The sequence below is a fragment of the Zosterops lateralis genome, assembly GCF_965231275.1.
Source record: "Zosterops lateralis genome assembly, chromosome: 7".
NCBI lineage: Eukaryota > Metazoa > Chordata > Aves > Passeriformes > Zosteropidae > Zosterops > Zosterops lateralis.
Genome location: NC_139767.1, coordinates 5,440,261 through 5,461,712, shown reverse-complemented (window position 1 = coordinate 5,461,712; position 21,452 = coordinate 5,440,261). Strand labels below are relative to the sequence as shown.

Sequence of the window (21,452 nt, the reverse complement as noted above, 5' to 3'; positions counted from 1 at the left end):
AAAAAAAATCAGTGGAACATGCTCTGAGCAGCATTCCTTGTGTACATGTTCAGTTTGTCACTTGAGACTTTTTCTTCTTAATGTCTGCAGAGACTGTGCCCTTGGCCTATCATCCTACATCTACTGCACATACTGTGTGTATGTGGCAAAACATTCAGTATTATCTGAGCTTTTACCAAGAGTGTGATGGCAGTGAACTCTTTGTCTATGAGATACTTCATTGTTACTCCTGCTGTTAATCTCCGTTTTCATTGATTCACCATGATCAACATCATGATAAGCATTTTCAAGGTGTTTCCTGCCCCTGGGCCCTCTGTACAGTCCTGATCACTATTTGACCTCTCTCTCTGGCTGGTGCAGCTGTCTTTTGAAGCAGAGGGCACCAATGTATCCTGAAAAGCTGCTGCAGGGATATTTGGCACTGTTGTCCTCAGCTGAACCCCAGCCTTCAGCCCATAGAAGCTGGGACTGGTCTGAGTGTTATGCAGAAACTCCAGAAATGATCTCTGCTTTTTTTCCCCTGCATTTGCAACACCAGAAACTTCACTTTTTGTTGAAATTTTTTCAGGGCTAATTCTCCTGCTGCTACAACTGTCTATGGATTCAATTGGGTTTTTTGCCTCATGCACTTGATGACTGGTGTTTTGTCCCAGAAGAGCCTGGCTGGATCTCTTTGCAGTGTCAGACTGAGCTGTATTGTGGGCTGATACAGGTTTTTACAAGTCTTTCCCTTCCCACTCCCCTGTGCTGACCATGCAGTTGTCTTCATGCCAACCTGCTCCCTTGGTTTCTTCCCTCTGCCTCCCCTAGCAGATTTGAGGTATTCAGAATTGCTTTCTGTGCTCTGACATACTCTCTAAGTGTTTCTGACAAGAACAACCAGGCTGCTTCAGAGATTGTGTCCACAAATACCATGTTCTAGGTCAAGGAAAGTCATCCTACCCCTTTGTGTCAGCTCATTTTTACCTTCCCAGCTGCTAGAGCATGGGACAAAGAGTGGGTCAGTCTTCTGCAAAGGATCTGTGTCAGCTCTGGTGACTGCAGGACTTCTTCTCTGAAGTCTTATTTCTTGCCATGGAGAAAGTGTGTTTTCTTGACTTGTCAATGTAAAAAATAGGTGCCCCTCATGTTGGAGTGTATTGGTGTTCACAGATAAAATTGTGCCTCATCAGTGCTGAGTACAGAGGGACAGTCACTGCCCTGGTTCTGCTGGCCACACTGCTTTTGATTTTGATCAGAGTTTCTGCATAATTTTGTTGTTTGGAGGTGTTGATGTGTAAATTACTGCTTATTCTGAAAGGCAAAATGTATACTTCTAAAGAATACAGAAAAAATATAGGAGGTGTTTGAGTTTTTTTGGGAGGGTGGTGGTGTTTGGGCATTTTTTTCTTCTCTCAGTGAATCAGAGTATATGTGATTTATGCAGGATGAATTTGAAGCTGAAAAAAAGACATCACTACATGACAAGGAGCAGATGTTTATTGAGGAGAGGGAGAAGGCACAGGCTGCTCACCAAAAGGAACAAGAAATGTTATCAGCCCTGCTGCAGGAAAGGGCAGCAATAATTACCCAGGTGTGGAGAAACTACTTTAAACTTAGATTTTTAAATGTGCTTTTGGGGTTGTATTTTAGCACAAAGCTCTCTGTCTCAATGTCTATATAGAGGGACTGCAGGTATAATTTTTGTGGTGTATTAGACTAGGGGGAAACACAGCAACACTAAGAATTTCCTGACTGGGAATGCATTACTCTTTCTTGTAGTACTTGATGAATGTTGAGAATGTTGACATGGGAGCAGAATGCTTTTCTGTCTTTGCAGTTTTCTCCCAAATAGATATTATGACTTATTTGCTAGCTTATTTATGAGACAGAGTTTCTAGCAAAATGGCAGTAATTTGTTGGGCAGCAAAATCTGAAAGTGGGGGTGGGTATATACATAAAAATATGCATTTTTATTTATATGTAATCATATGTTTTAATCTGGCATATGTATCCTCTGAACAAATAAATATAAAGCAATAAGTAATTTTTCTAGAAACTTGTTTTCAGGTGGAGTTTATAAGGAAAGTTTAGGCAAAGTTGTTGACTTTGTGTTGTCACTGTATTTCCACAGCTGGAAAAGAAAGTGGCATCTCTAAAGCATGAAATAGAGGAGACCAATTCTGAACTGGAGACTCTCCTTCAGCGGCGGGGCAGGGAAAACCAAGAAGGAGGGAATTTGGTAGCCTTGTTGAGGTCTGATATTGAGGAGTCCAAGGAGGAAAGGTTTGTTCATCTTTGGTTACATAATGCTTAGTGCTCGGGAGTTTTTTGTTTGCTTGTTTTCTCATTTCTCATAAAGAAATCAATAACTAGGCAAAACTAAGCCAGCTCAAAATAATAGTGTTGGAGGATGATAAATTGCTTTTATTTGCAAATTATTTTGAGGGTTTTTTTAAATTATCAACCTGCTCTGACATTAAGAGAAGCTGGGATGTTTTTTTGCTCTTTTTCTTTCAGTGTGATAAAGACTTTGGTGTTTTGGGGTTACTGCTGTCTCTAATCTTGGAAAAATCTAAAAAAATGGTTCGATGACCAAGAGGCTTTCAGATGGAGTGGATTGGCTTGATGTGCCGTGGGAATGTGTGGATTAGAGAAGCTGTCATACTGAATAAGCTTCTAGAATTCCCTCTCTCATCTTTCAGAAACTTGCTTAGTGTTAACCTTAAAACTAAAATATTTTCATAAATAGAAATAGAGCTTTCATTGTCAGGTCTGCCAGAACACTCCCTAGTTATTTTGATGTCACTGATACTGTAGTAGTAGATGTATCTTCCTTCCTGGTGCTTCCACAAGTATGGAAGGCTGAGCTGCTTGTGACTGTAGTGTGATCTACCTGTGGACATGGCAAAGGTGTTTTGCTATGCCAGCTCTTTAAAATGACCTGGCTTTTGTGAGTCATCTGAATGATCTTCACTGCTAACTGCCCAACCACGTCAGATACCCAATTTCAGACTGTCAGGTTTACAGTAGCTTCAAAGTGTCTTTCAAATCAAGTGTGTGCAATTTTTCAAATGTTCATTGTGGTTTTTTTCTAGGGATAAGCTGCGTGAATCTTATCAGCACGTTTTGAAACTGCTTATGGAAGTGGTGAAGGCCACAATAGCTATTCAGGATCTTATCTGTAGCAAGATTGGTCTTTGCCTTGATGACAGTCTGGCTTCTGGAGATTCTAAAGAAACTCAGAGTATTATGGAAGAAATGGGATTCATGCAGTATTTTAAAGGCAAAGAAAACCATCACCTAGAAAAAGGTGAGTACAATCAGCAGATTTGGATGTAGTCAATTCTTCTTCTTGAAAAACTGCCTTTTCGTTTCCTTTTGTGTCGATGAAGATGGGAAAGAGAATATCTCTTTTTGCAATGTTTGTGTCTTTCAAAGTTGGTCCACTCTTAAGATAGTGCCTACCAGTGTTCTCTCAGTTGAATTCTTTTAATAGTGCAACTACTAAAATGTTGTTAGAAAAGCTTGGGTTGATTATAGGGCAGGAAATATGGACTTGGTCAACACAGAGTTCACGAAATTCCCAAACCTTGTGAACAACCCTCATGATTTTTCAACATTGAGTTGTTGATGTGTCCAAGTTTTCATGTCACTGCCTGATTTAAGTTATCTGGGTGACTAGTTTTGTGGCTGGCTGTCACTTTTCTGTGTTTTTCAATAACCTCCTTGTTTTCAGTAGAGGAGGAGCTGCTTGATGAAACTCTGACAGAACACAACCAGCTTTCTCCAGGGACTGATGAAGTGTCTGAGTTGAGCCAATACTTATGTGAAAGTGTTTTTATAAAGCCAGAATTGGCCTGTGAGAGTGAAGAAACGATACTGAAAATTTGTCATCGTTTGCGCACTGCAGTGGAGAGACTTCTGGAACTGGTTACAGAGTCAACTAAAGAAGTAAAGCTTTTTAATTTGTACAAAGTCTATCTGATATAGTGAAAAATGTCCCTGCTCATGGCAGGGGTTTGAAATCAGCTGGTCTTTAAAGGTCCCTTTCAACCCAAACCATTCCATGACTTTGTGTTTAACACTGAAATTCTGAACTCAATTTTAAGTCTGTGTATTTAACTTTTTAACAGATCCTGTGGGAAGGCAATAGATTGGTCACCTTAAGTAGATTTAAACTAGGATTTTAGATTCATTTGGTAACTTCAGGAGACCAGGAGTTTTTTTGAGGGGATTTTATCACACTTCACATTGATGCATTTTCAACACTGATAAGCAGGTTCAGGAAAACTCAGTCCAGTGTCAAAATGCTTGGGGACTTTGTAGATAGCAGCAAACAAATGTCCTTGTGATTATATGCTGCTTTAATTGTGACAAAAGGAGATGCATTTGGTATCATAAAAGAGCTTGAGTATTTCCATGATGAGTTTTGCAGTGTCTAGACTGCACATCTGGGGTAGATGCACAAGCACTGTATATATCTGAGGATTTAATTTAGTGTGATAATAATTAGATTGTTGCGTAAGGAAGTCCCTAATTGAAGAAAGATGTGAAGGGGAACAACATGTCTGATATTAATCTACTCATCAGGTATTTTGTAAGACCTAGAGATATGTGTTTGTGTGAAATGTATATTCACCAAATTCAAAAATCCCTCCTAGAATGAGGTGCATAACATTAACTTTTAGGTACTGATGATGTTCCACTGAGACACAGCTAATTTGTGGTTAAAGCACTTGCCCAAGCCATGGCACACCTGGGTTCTAGGTGACCCTCATCAGCTGTGATCCAGCATAATTTGCTTACTGGTGGTGTACCTTGGAAACCTGATAATACATGGACTTCACTGTCTACTGGATGTGACTGAGTCTCTTGAAGAATTCAAGTGTAAGGATGCTTTGAATTTCAAGTGGCTCAGGAAATGTCAAGCTAAGCAGTTTAGCCAATAGGGAGGTATTTCTTTTTATGCACAGTGAAGAAACTTACGTTCCTAAGCAAGACTTGTGGCAAAAACACTGGTGTGCAAGTACAGGGATTCACCAGAGTGTCCAGAGGTATTGGACAAAGTCAGCTTAGTACTAAAATGACACTTCAAAACCTGGACCTTAATGCGTAAATGTTATTTAAAAATGGAGAAGATTTTTGTTGAAATGTCTGTGGTATTACTACATTGCATCTGAGGTCTGATGGTGGGGTCATTGTTCACTTGCAGCTGGAGAAGATGCATGAAAACCATGCTCAGTTTGAGGAAGAGTTCAGCCGTCGCAATCGGGAGACGGCCCAGGTGGTGAGCCAGCACCAGGAGCTGATGGAGTGCCTCACTGAGGAGAGTGAGGCCAAGAACCAGCTGGCACTAGAGCTTCACAAGGCAGAGGGTAAGGAAAGGAAGCTGAGTGAGGTTGCACTGTCATTTACTCAGAGCTCGTTCCTCCTAACATCTATGGTGTGTTTTGTGTTTTCTGTTTCCTGGATTTCTTGGGCTCTAAATCTAACATTTGATCTCCCTTTCTGGAGATTCTGTTTCTTCAAATGTCAGCCCTCAGCAGAGGATGTGTTGTAAGCTTAATGATCCCCATTTGAATTCTACAGAATTGTGGAGACACACTTTGTGATGTGTCAGCTTCATAAAATCTTGATATACATTAAATAGTACATTTTATTCCTTAAGGTACTTCAAAAGCCTAACTACAGTATAAACATAAATCATCTTTTACTTCTTCCTTTTTATGTCATCTTCCATTGTTTGGCAAAAACTGTTTACTCATGTTTTCAAGCTGCTTTTTCCCAGTAGATGAGTTTGCCTATGGCTTTATTTGCATTCTGACTTGGGTTCCAGGCATTATTGAAGGCTATGTTGCAGAAAAAGCTGCATTAGAAGAGGCTTTAAACCTGAAAGAGGAATCAGAGCGTTGTCTTATTGTGGAGCTGGAGAACATGAGGGAACGCTTCCAGGAGCTCACCCAGGAGCAGGCAATTCTTGGTGAGTAGAGGACAGAGCATTCTTAGCACAAAACTAAATTCTCTCCAGTCAGGGCATGTTGCAGTGTCCTCCATTCATGGATCAGAGTTTGGCTTGATGACCTAATGAGCAGCTCAACAGATGAGAGGGTCCTCCTGTAAAGGCAGAAAGCTCTACAGACATGGATCAAGGTCATCACTATTTGTGTCACAATAAAGATGAAATGCCTGAAGGTCAGCACTATCTGTTCACATTACATCAGAAGATGAAATGGATCACAATGCCCTGTTGGTCTTCTACATGTGTCTGTGTTTTGATTTCTAGGAACACCTGTTGCTAATGTAGCACAAAAAGAAGGGTCAGGTTTGTAATGACAAGTGTGGATTTTTTTTTCTTGCTGTGTTGCTATAACGCTGAGTGTATGAATTGATAACTTTTATTTTGGTTTAACAATGAGGAATGGTACTCAATAATTAGGCCCAACAGATTACTGGATTTATAAGTATCTTGGCCAAAAAAAGCTATGACTTCTGTGATGCAAAATTAGGAATATTCAATTCAATAATTAATATTTGAAGCAAAAAAAAGATGTTTTGCTGCCATCACGCTTAAAGTACATTGTGCCATTGTCTTTGTATTTGCCAGCTTCATTTTTTTTTTTTTTTGAGGAGATGGAGTGGGTTGCAAGCTGGCTGTGAGCTTCTAGTGATACAGAGTGGGCTGTCAAAATAAGTAAATTAAGTTAAAGAAGGGGAGGAAAACAAAAAATATTTGAGGTAACATAAAACTGTGAGCTAAAAAACGTACAGCAAGAACTGAAGGACGTCTAAGGGAGATGAGAGAAATATAACTGAATGGAATGGTAGGCCAGAAAAAAGGAAAGAAGGGTAGGGAAGGGCTAGCACAGAAATGAAAGAGGGAACCAGAAATAAACAGGAAATATCCATAGAGTTATACGCTAATTTAGGAAGTCAAGTGCTGTAGTCAAATTTGTAGATGCCAAACTGAAAGAGGATTTTTTTTTCTCCTGAACTAAAGTTTGCATACTTAACTCCTGAGTGGCTAACATTTAGATCTGATAAATTCATAGTTGCCACAATTGTTTAGTGGTCTACTCAAAATATAGTTCTCCTATTGTTTTTTGATTAATTTTATTTAAACACACCTATATTCATAGATTCTTGCATATTCACTTTCTCTTGTTTCTGGATTTTTTTTCTTTTCCCCAGAGAGTGTGAGCTGAGTAAACCAAATTGCTCAGGTGAATAAAAAGTTTTGTAGGTAAATTCCTGTTAGAGTCAAAAAGCAACACTGAGCTGTCTTACCCATTACTGTATCTTTATTCCTTCTGTCTATTCAGATCTCCCTCAAACACTATTTTTACTTGAACCTATTTTTAGTAGCCACCTCACTGTCCTGAAATTTATTGCTGCCCTCTGAATGAGAGGGAATGTAGAACCGAGTTGCTTATGGTGTATTTTGGGATTGACATTCTCCCAGAAGCTGCAGCCCAGCTCTTGCCAGCAGCTCCTTAGAACTTGAAGAGTTACTTTTGCTGCAAGGGCCAAGTCCTGAAACCCATCCCCTTTCCCTCACCCCAGCTATCTGTAGTACTCTTCCTCAGGTTTGAAATTGTTTGTAGTATGTGGCAAACATAAATAGAAATCATACTGTTTGGAGTTGATTGACATGGGCTTATTCCTTGAAAAGCTGGCATCTCCTGTTTTTCATGTGGAGCACTAATGTGAGTAGAATGGCCTTGCTAATTAAAACTCTTTTGGAATGGAGCTTGGCATTTGCTAATGATGGTGGGAGTGGGGAGGAGTGTGCTGGGGGCCTTTCCAAAGGGGAACTGCATGGTGTGAAGTAGCATTAATAAAATAGGTTTGTCTCTACAAAGATGCAAATCTGTGAGCTGATGATCTACTGGCGTGTTGCTTGAAATTCTATTTATACACTTGGGAAACATGCTCCAAAAGAAAAAAAATATGAAATTTGTCAGAAAGATTGCACTGAGAGGTTGCCAAAATTCCATACCTGCTTTCTATGAAATACTGCTGATTCCCGATAAAACCTGTTTGCCTAGTTATTTTTTTAAATTGATTTGCATTCCTATCTGAGCAGGTGACTGTGTAGGTCAGTGTTACCTAATCAGTATTTTGTTCCTCATAAAGCCCTAGTGTTCCTCTGGAAGCTAAAAAAGAAGCTATCAACCATGTTTCTTAGGATATAGGAGACAAAATTCTTGTGCTTGTTTTCCCAAATACCTGTTCTTTTCTCTCAGGGCCAGTCTAAATCCATCACCTTCATTTGGGTGCCCAAATATCTGTAGCACCTGACCTTTCCCTTCTCTCTGCACCATGTATTAGTAAATACACTAGAGTGCTATTTTATTCACATTATTCCCATCTCCTGCTTGGCAAAACACAGCTCTTGGCAAAAGATATTCTCTGTCATGCAGCTATGGCCAGGATTGAGTGTCCTAATGGAATTCAGGCTATTGTTGGGGTTTGTGGTTTTTTTCTGTTGCATCACATAATACATATAATACATGATATGTACAATACAGCTCCAAAGGGATTGGGAGAGAAATTAAGGGAGAGTCCTCACTTCATGCATTCTGCCAGAGCCTGAGTTACATCCACAGCTAAATGAACTTGTGATTATTTAAAAATAAAATATAAAGTAGAGAGTGTTGCACAGTGATTGCACTGTGGTTATTACATAGGCTATAATTAGTGCTTGGAGTGAAATGTTGTTGGGACTTTAGCTGTAATCCACAACAGGATTGCTGTGGAGCTCAAGAGCTCATGCAGTCCATGGTTTTGTTCCAAACTTTCCTTGGTTCTCTTTGTCTGACATTTTTGATTTCCAGAGCCAGAGAATTTACAGACTCTTCACATTGTTTTCCATTATTCTCACTGTAGTGTAAATGTTGCATTATTCCAATCCTGTGACACTTACCTTTTTATACATGAACGTGGAAATTTTCATGATTTTTTGCTTAGCATCAAGTGTCTAGAAATGTCATTAAATATCTGTGTATAATGAAGGCCTAGAAAAAATGTTGTAGGTAGGCTGTGGTAGCAAAGATGGGTGAGAGCAGCTTGTAATGACATTAGGTGCATTGCATTGAATTGGTCATGCTTCAATTATGGAGATTATCCAGTCTGGAAATTGGGCTGGATGATTTCTTAAGGTCCTTGTTGCTTCACAGACTTACCTTTAACCTATGACCAAAAACATTTGAGGTGAATAATGGAACATTTGAGAGGTAAAATCATGAGCTCTTGCAGGACCTTGCTTTGATACAAAATAGATTTTTTTCATGCTCAGGTTACTAACTATATTCACATGAAAGTAGCTTTTCTCCAAGAGTGTTCACAGTAGAGTCTTCAGTTTTGGTCTCCTAAACAGTGTATTCAGGGCATCCAACTGATTGAAAATGCTGTTTATCTGTAAATTAACTCTTGATAACTTAAATTATTGGAGCTATGTACACTTCCCTTTTTGGTATTTATTTGGTCTGCATAGGGGAAAAATGTGCCATCTTTTTTCCCAGGTGTTTTCTTCCCTTTGTAACCTCAGAACTGGACTGATTTTCTGTAAGCATGATTTTTCTCTGGGTTTTAGTCCCTGCTCAGGTTCAGAGAAATACAGTAACTTTGTTTTTTCATAGCAGCTGAGAAAACGAGCAATAACCACTAGAAGATGGACTGGGTGCTGACTGACCAGTGTAGATGGCAGCAGCAGTAATCCAGCATGGCACCAGGCAGGAGTAGTGGAGAAACTGGACCAAGACTGGATATTGGGTGGCTAAGGAGGATCTTGGCATGAGAGTTTAGAGGAACTGAGAATTCTGTATTGGATGGTTTGATCAAGGAGAGATTTGGGACAGAAGGGTGGCAAAGATTTAAGGGTAGAGCAGTGTAAGATGTGAGACAGACCACCTCAGGAATAAGTATTTTTCTTTGTTTTGATGCTGTCCAAAATCCCCAAATTTAATCTCATCTGAGACATTTGACTTTTGTACCCTTCACTGACAGCTTTTATTGTTTTTGTGTTCTTACTCAGGCCTACTCAAGGAAGTAGAATTTTTGTCCAAGGAGAAACTTGAGCTCCAGTGTCAGGCAGAAAAGGACCATTCCAACTTCCGCTCTCAGATGAAGGTTTTGGAGGTGGAGCTGGAAGAGCAGCTGCACAGTAACCAAGACCTGGCTACAAAGTTACTGGAGGTTGCTGAATTAAAACAGCAAATCGAAGTTCTTGAAAAACAGCTTAAAAACCAGCGGCAGTTCATGGATGTGAGTAAGAGACCACATTTCCAAGGGTTTGGAGGTGATGAATTTTCCTCCTGGTTTGAGACATGGAAGGTGGTTCCCAAAATGGGCTGTTTTCAGTTTTGGTTGATATTGAGACCTTGGTGTTCTAGTCTCATGAATGGAAAGAAAAAAAAAGTTAAATTTTCAATTCAGTTCTTGTAGTATTGCAGGATAACTTTTCCTTTTCATTAAATGATAATTATAGTTTATATGTATGTTGCAGTCAAAAAGGTGCTTTTTTTTAATTTCCCTCTAACTGTATATTTAACTTCAGGACTACCAGAAGGTAGTCCTGATTAATTATTAATAATTAGTTAATTATTTTTTAAATCAACAGTTTCTTCACCACAAAAACCTGCAATTATTCTTGTACTCGAGATTGTAATGAAATCTTAAAAAATATTTTGATTCACTCTGGCTGTGTTTACAGGAACAAGCCATAGAAAGAGAACACGAACGCGATGATTTTCAGCAGGAAATTCAGAAATTGGAAGAACAGTTAAAACAGTCAGCAAAATCACAGACTTCAGGACAGTCCAGAGAGCAGAGGGTGAGTAAAATCAGACTTGGTGGCCAATGGAGTTTATTACAAATAAATACCAAAACTTTGTGTCCTTGGGGGTCTGGCTCTTGGGAGACTTTTTTTTTTTTTCACTCTGTTACCCAGAGAGCAGCTTTTTTTCCCCAACTGATTGAACTACATTTAGGTAATGAGGATGCAGTTATATTATTTGTTTTGGAGATGGAAAGAACTGTTGCATGTGCCTTACAGTAAAGTTTCTGAGTCTGTATGAAGGAACCTCTGGGTCTGGTTTAAATGAATGAAGGAGGACAACACTACAGGCACTCTGCTCTAAAAAGCACATCTGAGAAATGACTTCTGGGTTCTAAATGTTTTTATTTTTTCCACCTAAACAGTTGTAATAGAGATGTCCTTTGTCTGCATGTCTCATCCCATTTAAGTTTATAAATGAGTCCTTATTTACACATTTTTGTTTGTTTGATGCTTGGCTTCAAAGATTAACTTTTGCTTTTTTTTTTCTTTTGATTGGTTTTTTTTTTTTTTTTTTCACATAAATGAACATTATACAGAACTATGAATTGATTCTACAGGTATGGAAAATAGCATGAATGTCTCTTAACTTTTCTTTCCTTTTCCTTTCAATCCCTTCTAGATATACTTTAGCTTTTTTCCTCTTCTTGATATGTCAAGGCATGACTCAGCAATACTTGGAGCTAAAGATACAAGGTTTAGGGTGGCAGAATTCTTGCAGGGAATGAAAAACTGCTTTCAATTTAATGTCCTGTATATAAGTACTTAGGTCTCCTGGCTTGTTGCTCAGAGGTGTGATGGGCAGTTATTCATTGAAACAGCCTTTTGCTATAAGAGGAGAAGTTGAGATTTGGAGTATGAAACAAAGATACTGGAATGGCGATGATAAAACTGTGCCTTAGCCATTAGCTTTTGTTTGTGGCCTGACTCTTATCAAAAATTGTCAAGTAGGTAATTTCATTTCCATCTATTTATGTATAGTTATTGGTTTGTGTACCTTGGTGTTAGAGGTGCACATCTGTATCTTTGATATGAATTAATTTCCCATGCTGGAGGGCATAGCTGAAAAAATTAACACTGTAGCTTTGCAACCTCTCTCAGAAAGGATGAAAACTAACATGGAGAAAACCACAAGGATGGTAACTAAGCAAGTGGCATTTGTGGGTAGGGTGAGGTATGCAGGCATTTTGTGCCGGGAAATGTCAGTATTTGTTCAGTTGTTTAATGCAGCTGTGACATCAGTAAGTGCTTAATTCTCTCCAAACCAAATCAGCTCAAGTGAACTGATTTCTGCATGTAGCAGTTATAACCAGTTTCCCCCTCTGGTGTTTACTAGGTACAAGGTATGTGTAAATGGGATTATTTTGTGGAAAGAGTGCTGACTGGTTCTTGGGAGCTGCAGTGTGCACTCTGAGAGTGAAGGTTATGTGGAAGTGTTTCCTTAGCTACAGGATTGCAGCACCAGCTTTCTAGCAATGTGGTGTTAAAAACATGCATTTTATGTTGGAAGTGCCATAGTTTGGGGCTTATGATGCCAAATTTTTGTAGCATTAGAAAGATTAAACTTTTGGAAGATTTTTCTATAGCCAAAAGCTTTACTGTAAGACCTGTGTTATGGTTAGAAGTGGTTAGTTGCTGATGAGATGAGAAGGGAGTAAGATACATACACAGACAAGGAAATGTTTGTGCCTGTGAGCAGTTGAAAATGTAATGTTCATAACTTTTGGGTTTCTTAACCAGTCTCCTACACTCTCCCTGCTTAATAATTTGACTCCTCTGCTCAAGTGTGTTTTCCTGCTTTAGTAAGATCTGCACAATACTTTAAAGATGTAAAGATCTATGTTAATGCAAAAAATTTTTATTTCATAATGAAGTGGGATTTACATCAATTCAGGCATCATCAAACTTTCTGATGAACAAAACATTTATTTTGTAAAATCCCATCTTCCTTGCTCATGAGTATTGACCAAATTACTTCTCCATTCCCACTGCTTTCCTGCCTGAGCTTGCTTTCACTATGCTAAATGACTTTATCACACCCTGAGATAATCTGTCTGTCACACCAAAGCTCCTAGCCTTGCCTTCACCTTGATTACTGGGATGAATGAATGACTGTTTTCCTGCAGCTGAAATTCAAAATTGGTATCCTCTTCAGATTTAAATGATTTTTGGCAAGCGAAGTACCTGTCCTATGTTGACTCCTGGGAATCTCTCTGATTGCATATTTATCCTTCCGTTCTTGGTATCTCCCTTTAAACTGGAATATTGGAAGAGGCTTCTGAGGTTACAGAAATAAATCCAAGTCCTGTAATCTTGGAGGATTTTTAATCTCATAACCACCTAACCCCATAACCAAAAGGCTCCTTTGAGAGTATACCTTCATCTAGTACTTTGAGAGTACTACAGATGTTGAGAGAGTAATCAAATGTGTATCTAAGAGCTGCTGCATTTGGAAAACAAGATTTCAGAAAGCTAAGGTCTTCATACTTTCTATGCATATTTAGTTTTATTTTCACCTGGGATTTTAGCACCACTTTAATCTATAGTAAAACCTGCTTTAATGTGAAATTACTCTTGCTTTCAATTGGCAGGAAATTTGTTCATATTACCTGAATATCTGTATACTGTGATTTCTGTGTAGGTAGAATCTTTGCAAGCAGAAATAAAAGAGAAGATGGATGATTACAATAAGCTGTTACTAGAAAAGGAGAGAAAACACCAAGAAATTGCAGCTCGTGATGAAGAGATAGAAAAACTGATGGCACAGATCCAAGAGCTGAAACTCAGTGGTGCTGAGGTCTCAAAGACTGTACACAGCTTGGAACAACAGCTGCAGAAAATGAAGAAAGTGGAAACTGAACTGAAACAGGTAATTTTTAAATCCTTATGTAAATGGGGTTGGCATTATGTGACAGTGGCTTTATGGGGATTGTCAGTGTTTGCAACTCTGTCTGGCACCCAGTGGCGAGTCAAACTGCTGTATTAATGGCACATATCACAGCCACAGGTTTAAATAATCTGTGCTTCTACAAACTCTAAGTCCATTATAAAGACTTATATACTACTTTTTAAGTAGTATGTACTTGGATATTACTTATAATATTTAAGGCTTACTTGAAGTCCTACTATGGAGGCTGCTTTTGACAGTTGTCATGTTTGCTGCTTCAGAGCTGCTCTTGTGCTTGTCTGGAAGTTTCTGAGAAGGTGGTGTTACTGAATGTCAAACATTGAGGGTCTTGAATAAGTACCTGTGTTTAAAATCAAACTATCTTAATCTGTAGCCCTTCTTGCTCTGTGTCTTTGAAGCCAGATCTGTTTGCCATAGCTCAAAACATCTAGCACTTTGTTACAACTACAGAGTTAATCACATCCCAGAGTTAAAAGTTACAATGTATTTAACAAAAGTTACCAAACTTCTGAGTAACTTTTTCCAGCATCTGAAACTAAATGTTCGGTGTCCTCCCAATTATTTTCCTTGGTTGAGTATTGTTGAAAGCTTTGTGGAGATCTTGTTGCCTTCTTGTCTCATAAGAAGAGGTTATAAGAAGGTGGAGTCAGACTAGAAGGTGCAAATGAAAGGATGAGGAGATATGAGTATAAACAAGGGAAATTGCAATTAAATGGAAGGAGGAAGTGGTCACACTTGGGGGCAGCCACTCTTCAAAGGAAGCTCAGAGTGGCAGTGGTGTCTCTGACTGGGATCCACACATAACTTTGAGACTGATCAACATCAGTTGTAAACTGATTTTCCTTCCAAAGTTGAAGTAGGTAGATAAGTTTTTCTTTGAGAGTGAGAGACTGTTAATTCTTTTAGGACCAGAAAGGGCAGTTACCCATAATAGTGTCATTTCATGTGTTTTGAGTGAGTGTTTGTGGTGAGTTTTTGTGGGTAATCCTACTCTTATTGGATTTACATGTATAAATGCATTCACAATCCCAGTGTACATTTATATTGCTATTACATAATTATTAGAATATCTGTGGTATAGAAACATAGTCCAGTTAAGGATGTGTAAAGAAGAAAAACAGGAGTGATCCTTCAGTCAATTGTACACCATTCTTTCAAGAGCAATAAAAGAGAATGGCCTGAGCAGAGCCAACTTGGTTGTCAAAGAACTCTGAAGAACTCTCCAAGCTTATTTTTTTCTGTGGTTTTATCCAAATATCCAAAAGCCATGCCCATTTACTTTCTGTTTGCCTTGGAGTGGATGGAGACTGTGGTGCTGTTTGCTCTTGGCAAGCTGTTCTTTTATCTGGAATCTTGGCTTGTTGTTAAACAGCCTTTCTTTATACATGTCAATTCAGAATACTCTTTTGGTTGTGTAAATGTCCCCATCGACTGGTGTTTTGTAAATATCTTAAATAAGTCAAACTCAGATACTCTTGAGTTTGGTTTTTCTTTTTTTCCCAGAAACTAATTCATCCAATCTAAACAAAGTACTATTTGTACTATTGTACTATTCAATTTGGCACCTGAAAGCATTGTAATAGCTCGTCTTGAAGGGATTTTGTGCAGTAAATGAATTCCAGTGCAGCTCTAGGAACAATTACGTGCCATGGCATTTTTCTGTAAAAATACACTTGATGTGAACAGTAATTGCAGAGTTTTATTGTCCCCCAAATTCCAACATATGAAAAATACATGTATTGCAGGTGATGGAGAAATAAGAAATAGGTCTGGAAATAGAATGTCTTGAATACAGAACAGTTTGTGTGGAATACTGAGCAAAGTCACAGCTGACAGATTCCTTTGCCCTGCTGGTGTGCATGGAGCAGGTGTTTATTCCATCCTGCTCCAATTCCTTTCAGTGGTTCAGGTTGCTGATAAGTAACACTGAAGCTCCTGGATAGGTTTGTGTTGGGAGGATCACTCATCCTTTTGCTTGAGATCTAAAAAATAATGCTAATTTATGGAATCTTCTCTCCTGTGGATTTTGGGATTGATGGAAGAAGACACCACATTAGACTACATGTGAATGACCACCCAGGAAGTTTTAGAGTGAAGCTGCATTACATAAAGCCCTGATTTTTGCCTGGTTTACCACTTGATTTTGTTGGGTCGCTGTAGCAACCTCAGGACATGGCAACTGGGGAATGCCAGGAGGAACTGAACTCTTGTGTGTGTGCAGAGCTGTCCTGACACTGCACACTTGCAGCTTTGCTGGGTGGGAAAGGCAGGGACACTGGAGCTGAAGGATTTTGGTCAGTGGTCAGTGTGGTTTGGGTAATATTTTTAGTTGATTTAAAAAAGAAGGCTCTGCTGTTGTTTGGGGTTTGGTTTTATGTGTGTTCTTTCCTGAGGGGCTGCCAGAGAGGCTGGTTGATATCACAGGTTCTATACGAGGGCAAGAAAAATTTCTGGTTTTCCCTTACCTTTTGGTACTGTGATACACATTAACTTTGCAATGTATTTTTTATTTTCTCAATTGCTACTACTTTCAGGTTACAATCAGAGGATGTTAGCCGTGTGCTCTGAGTCTGAGATCTAGAGAAAAGATGGTTAAATTTATGGGTTTTTTTACAAATCATACAATTAGTCTGAAATAACCTATTAAAGATACGTGTATTAAACTATGGGCAGAGTAAGTGTTGAGCAGCAGAGGCAATTATTACCTTAGGTTTCTTGTCAAGCTTTCCTTTATTGTGTTAAGTACAGATATGTATGCTTATTGTTTGGACAATTCCCAAGTGAACCTTGCCTCCTTGGACTGACCCAGCTCCTGAGAAGGACTGTGAGAGAAGGAGGATCAAAACCCAATATTTTAAAATAAAACAAGCTATGGTAGCTTGGCAGATCACAGGTTGGACAAACTTAGTGCTGCTTTATCACATTCTGACTGAACTTGATGTATCTGTGAGTAGGTTTTGATCTAACCAGAACTCTTCATTTCTTAAATTGTGTCCATCTATCATATTTAGTTTGGCACACATATAGCATATGTATAATGAATTTGGAAATGGCTACAAGGACAAGATGTTATGTTCTTAAACATATAAAATACTGTGTAACTGAGAAAGTATAATTTATCACTGAATGCTAAATTTTCAGAAGTTGTTAAACTTGGATTACAAAAATTAAAGGGGTAAAAATGAGCTAAAAACATTCAGTTGTTTTGAATTCCTATTTCTTTATAGGCCACTGAGATTATGTACTTTTCTTCTTGTACTGGGAATGTCAGGGTCGATGAAGTGTTTCAGCAGGATTGTTCTGGTTAAGTAAGTTTGTATATTGACAGCAATTAATTCTAACATTTAAAAATAAATCATTTTCAGGACAAAGAGGCCTTGCAACAGCAGCAGTACAATAACCTGATCCAGATCTCTGCCCTGCAGTCTAAGCTGGATGAAGCAAGGCACCGAGTGCCAGTGGATGGCAGCTCTGCCCCGGTGCTGAAGGAGCAGCTACAGGCAGAGCAGGAGGCACTTCAGGCCAAGGAGAGAGAGGTGAGAGCTTTGGGAGAGTTCTACAGACTTTGAGTTGCTTTGGCCTTAACTAACCTTCCTTTTTCTTGCTTTGTTCCGTGTCCATCTCCCTCTCTGCTGGAAACTGTCTTGTGATGATTTACGTAACTTTGAGACTGATCAGTATCAGGTGTAAACTGATTTTCCTTTCCTTCCAAAGTTAAAGTAGGTAGATGGCTTTTTGTTTGAGAGGGAGAGAGAATTCTTTTCAGACCAGCAAGGGCAGTTACCCATAATGGTGTAATTTAAGGTGTTTTGAGAGAATGTTTGTGATGAGTTTTTGTGTCAAGCTAAGAAGAAACACAGAAACTGCTCACAATATCTGGAACTCCTATTGGATTTACATGTATAAATGTAAATGTTATATTACATGTATAAATGCACAGACCACCCCACTGTATGTTTATATTGTTATTACATAATTATTATGATATCTGTGATATAGAAACATAGTCCAGTTAAGGATGTGTAAAGAAGAAAAACAGGAGTGATCCTTCAGTCAATTGTACATCATTCTTTCAAGAGCAGTACAAGAGAATAAAAACTAATATCTGAAAGATGGAATTTCCATTTCTCTTACGAAGTCTGATTTCAACAATCATAATTCCCAAAGCCATTATACCTTGCTACCCACTAAGGCAAGAAATGATAAAAACAGCTTAATGACAACATCACACTGCAGAGAAAAGTGTGGTTATTGAGTTATCTCTTTGTTGTCTGTGTTATTTGGATTGGCACTGCAAGGCTCATTTCTGCCTTCTGGGAGGAGAAGGATGGTGTTTATATTGACTGCTTGTCATTGTTGCACATCAAATGCTGATATGTCTCATATTGCTACATCAAATGACATCAGTTAAGCCTTTTGATCCCTTACAACACAGATTAATGGATCTTTTGTGAACAGGTAGATTTTTTAAAACGAAAACAGAAACCCACCTTTGCAGTACTTTGATTTTGCAGATGAGGAGTTGGGACACAAGCTTCTCACTCTCTTTTTATGTCTCAGGTATTTTATTAATGCAGGTTGGTTAGAGTTTATATCATTGAATTTGCTGAAGTTACTTCTTGTCATTAAATAATATGATGAATTAAGTTTTATCTTAGAGGACTTAATTGAAACAATTATGCCTTTTTTTTTTTTTTAAGATTGAAAGTTTGCTAGACCAAGTAGAACAATATAAAGATAACTTGAGTAAGAAAGATGAAGAGATATTGCAGCTGAACTTGCAGTTAGAGATACACAAAAACTTAAGTACTTCCAACATCATCCAGCTTCAGGCAGAGAATGCACACTTGCAGGTAGGTTCCTCTAGCTTTAGTGCACTGCCTAAAATGTCAGAGACCTACTTTCTTGAGTGTTGACATCTTCATCTCATGATGATGTAAACAGATATTTGAGTTGTTTCCCTTGCCATCAGAATGTTGCATTAGCTTTGCAAGACTAATTCTGGGTATCATAGAACCAAAGCCTCTCAGTATTCTAGATTCATGCTTGTAGTATTATCTTCTACAGTGGTTTGATTTAAATCAAAAGCTGAGGTTATTTCTGGGTTGGGGCAGTCTAAGACAGTGGTGCAAACCTGAAACAGCTGTAGTTGTGTTCCCAAGCTCTTCACCATTATAGTAAAGAGGGGAATGTTTAAATAAAGCCCCTAGTTCTGCACTGCCATTAGGCTGAGAGAGAAAATCAATCCTTTCTAATGAGATTTTCCCTTTTTCTGGTCAGGAGGATCTAACAAAACTTCATGTGAAGCAAAGCCAGGACCTGGGCCTTAGTGATTCCTCGGCTTTGTCATTGCCACAAGCACTGCTGGAAGAAAAGAATCAAGAAATCGATCACTTGAATGAGCAGATGAAGAGACTTCAGCATGAGCTGCAGAATGCTCTGGAGAATAAAGTAAGAGTGCTTACTATATGTTCATTGCTTGATTTTTAGGGGAAGCAAGGTATGCAGATTCTTATTGTAAATGAAATCTGGTTGATAATTCTTAGGAAAAGAGAGATTATTTTGAGAAGCTACCAGCTGAAATGTGTGGTTCTTCCTGCTGTTAAACATGTGATTTAATGCCTGTGTGACTCAGAAAAGAAATACAAACTTTGTGTGCAATAATAATTGCCTACATACATTATAATTCAGTCCTTATCCTTTTGCTTAGGTTGCAGAAGACCAAAAACCTGAAATTGAAGAACTCAGATCATTGGTTGAGCACCTTCGCCTTGATCAGGAGAGGCTGCGTAAGGACAAGGATGAAGAGGTGGAGCAGCTCCATGGAGTAATTGAGAAGCTTCAAAAAGAGCTGGCACAATTTGGACCAGTATGTCATGAAGATAGTGACAGCCAAGTTTATTTCTATGATGTTTCATTGGAAAAGTCAGTGGAAAACCTTCAGAATGAGTTGAAGAAGGGACTGATAGATTGTCAAGCTGATGCTGATCCAAACAGAAGAAACACATCAGTACTCTCCAAAGTGAGAGAACTTCAGGAGGAACTGGAGCTTGTCTCAGCTTCTAAAGAAGCTCTGCAGCAGCAACTGGAAAAAAAGGAATTACAGCTCAAAACAGAAGTGGAAACTTTGGAGAAAAAATGCCAACAGTTGCGAGAGTCATCGGAGCAATCTGTTGCAGAGCTCACCTCCCTGAGAATGCAGCACCAGGCACTTCAGGAAGAATACAGCATTTCCCAAACTCATTTGTCTCAGAGAGAGGCTGACACAAAGATGATTTCATCTCGAGTTCAAGAACTTGAAGATAAGGTGAGAGAAAGGGAAGCAAATATTCTAGAGAAAGAGATGCAAATTAAGACAATGGCAGATCAAAAAGAAGCTGACACAACTGAGCTGCAGTACTTAACAGAAAAGGTAGCAGAGCTGCAAACAGAGTTGGAAAAGAGAGGTGCAAGTCAGGCACAAGATGTTTACAGTCTTCAATTAGAAGTTTCTAGACTTGATTTCCAGGTGCAAGCCCTGAATCAGAAAGAAGTGGCTTATCTGAGAGAAATCAAGGAACTGCAAGGGAGCACTGCAAAGCTGAAAGGTGAAATCAAGGCCCACATGAAAGAGCTCAAAGCCTTACGATTGGAAAGAGCTGAAATTCTTTCACAGTTGGAGTCCTGCAAGCTGGCAGAGCAAGTAGGTCATGAAGAGACTAAATTTCTCAAGCCATTCTGCCAGAGTGAAAGAAAAGATGCAGCCCTTAAAAATGGAATGCAGGACTTAGAAGCAAATATTGATCAGTCATTTGGAGTATTGGCTTCCCCTACAGCTAAACTGGTACATAATTTGATTTTTAATAATATTATTTGTTGGGGAGATTTTTTTTTTTGAATAATCTATTTCTAGATTAATAGATCCAATACATTTTCCTCTATTTTGCCCTATTTTACCTGTGAGAGTAGTTAGGTGATGTCCTTTCTTTCCACCTGTGAGCTCTTCCCACCTTATTTTTTTTTTTTTTTCTCCTGATCTATTGAGGATAGAGAGTGAGAGGGTGGGGCATCTGCAAGCCAAGCCATGAGCCCACCATGAGCTACCAAGACTGTTTGCCATTCTTCATGGCTGCATTGGAGAACTACTTGAAAACACCTCATGTTTCCTTTTCTTTTCAGAAATTCTTATTTGCTGTGACTCTTGTAATTATTCTGAATCTTTTCTAGAACTATTTCCTCCAAATAACCTCATCATCTTAAACTCTTATTAAATCACTCAGTTTTAGAAAGCAGTAGGACCCAGGTCACCCTATTTTCAGAGAGCTGTAGAAATCTGTCGTACACCAAGTTACTGCCTTTAAAGGCTGGCTTAAGTGCCAGTTAAGGGGGCTTATATGAAGAGTTTGATTATACAGGAAAGGAAAAAAGCTTCGGTGTCAGGCTTATGTGGATTTTCAGGGCCCTGTTGGCAGTATGTTATAATAATCATCCAAGGTAGATGACTTACTTAAAGAAATGATAGGATAATCGTTATGTATAATGGCATGCTTATTTTTAAAGCAGAAATGAGGAGTGTAGCTATGCAAAATATGTCATCATTTCCTGGTGTTTACATTTTTTATTTGCCTGGAAGTTTAAGTTTGGAGCGATGCCATCAGTGCCTGGGTGACACTGTACATTCAGTGTCTGCCCCAGAAATCTCTCAGGAAAAGGCAATAGGTGGGAAAAGTGTTGCATGCAGATTGATGC

At 38.8% G+C, this 21,452-nt stretch overlaps 1 protein-coding gene across 9 annotated transcripts in view; it reads left to right on the top strand.

Moving 5' to 3' along the window:
- The window catches only part of PCNT (pericentrin), a 70,972-nt gene that overhangs the window by 29,501 nt on the left and 20,019 nt on the right, over positions 1–21,452 (top strand). For 5 of the 9 annotated variants that reach the window (XM_083864960.1, XM_083864958.1, XM_083864963.1 and 2 more), the window contains 14 exons: positions 1,427–1,573; positions 2,114–2,265; positions 3,078–3,292; positions 3,719–3,933; positions 5,195–5,357; positions 5,819–5,962; positions 10,016–10,245; positions 10,694–10,813; positions 11,356–11,376; positions 13,458–13,685; positions 17,090–17,260; positions 18,425–18,577; positions 19,005–19,175; positions 19,435–20,547. In XM_083864960.1, the coding sequence (XP_083721086.1) occupies positions 1,427–1,573; positions 2,114–2,265; positions 3,078–3,292; positions 3,719–3,933; positions 5,195–5,357; positions 5,819–5,962; positions 10,016–10,245; positions 10,694–10,813; positions 11,356–11,376; positions 13,458–13,685; positions 17,090–17,260; positions 18,425–18,577; positions 19,005–19,175; positions 19,435–20,547 (3,243 nt within the window). The remainder of the gene's footprint in view (positions 1–1,426; positions 1,574–2,113; positions 2,266–3,077; positions 3,293–3,718; positions 3,934–5,194; positions 5,358–5,818; positions 5,963–10,015; positions 10,246–10,693; positions 10,814–11,355; positions 11,377–13,457; positions 13,686–17,089; positions 17,261–18,424; positions 18,578–19,004; positions 19,176–19,434; positions 20,548–21,452) is intronic. The other 4 variants (XM_083864959.1, XM_083864966.1, XM_083864964.1 and 1 more) reach the window with 3 other exon arrangements.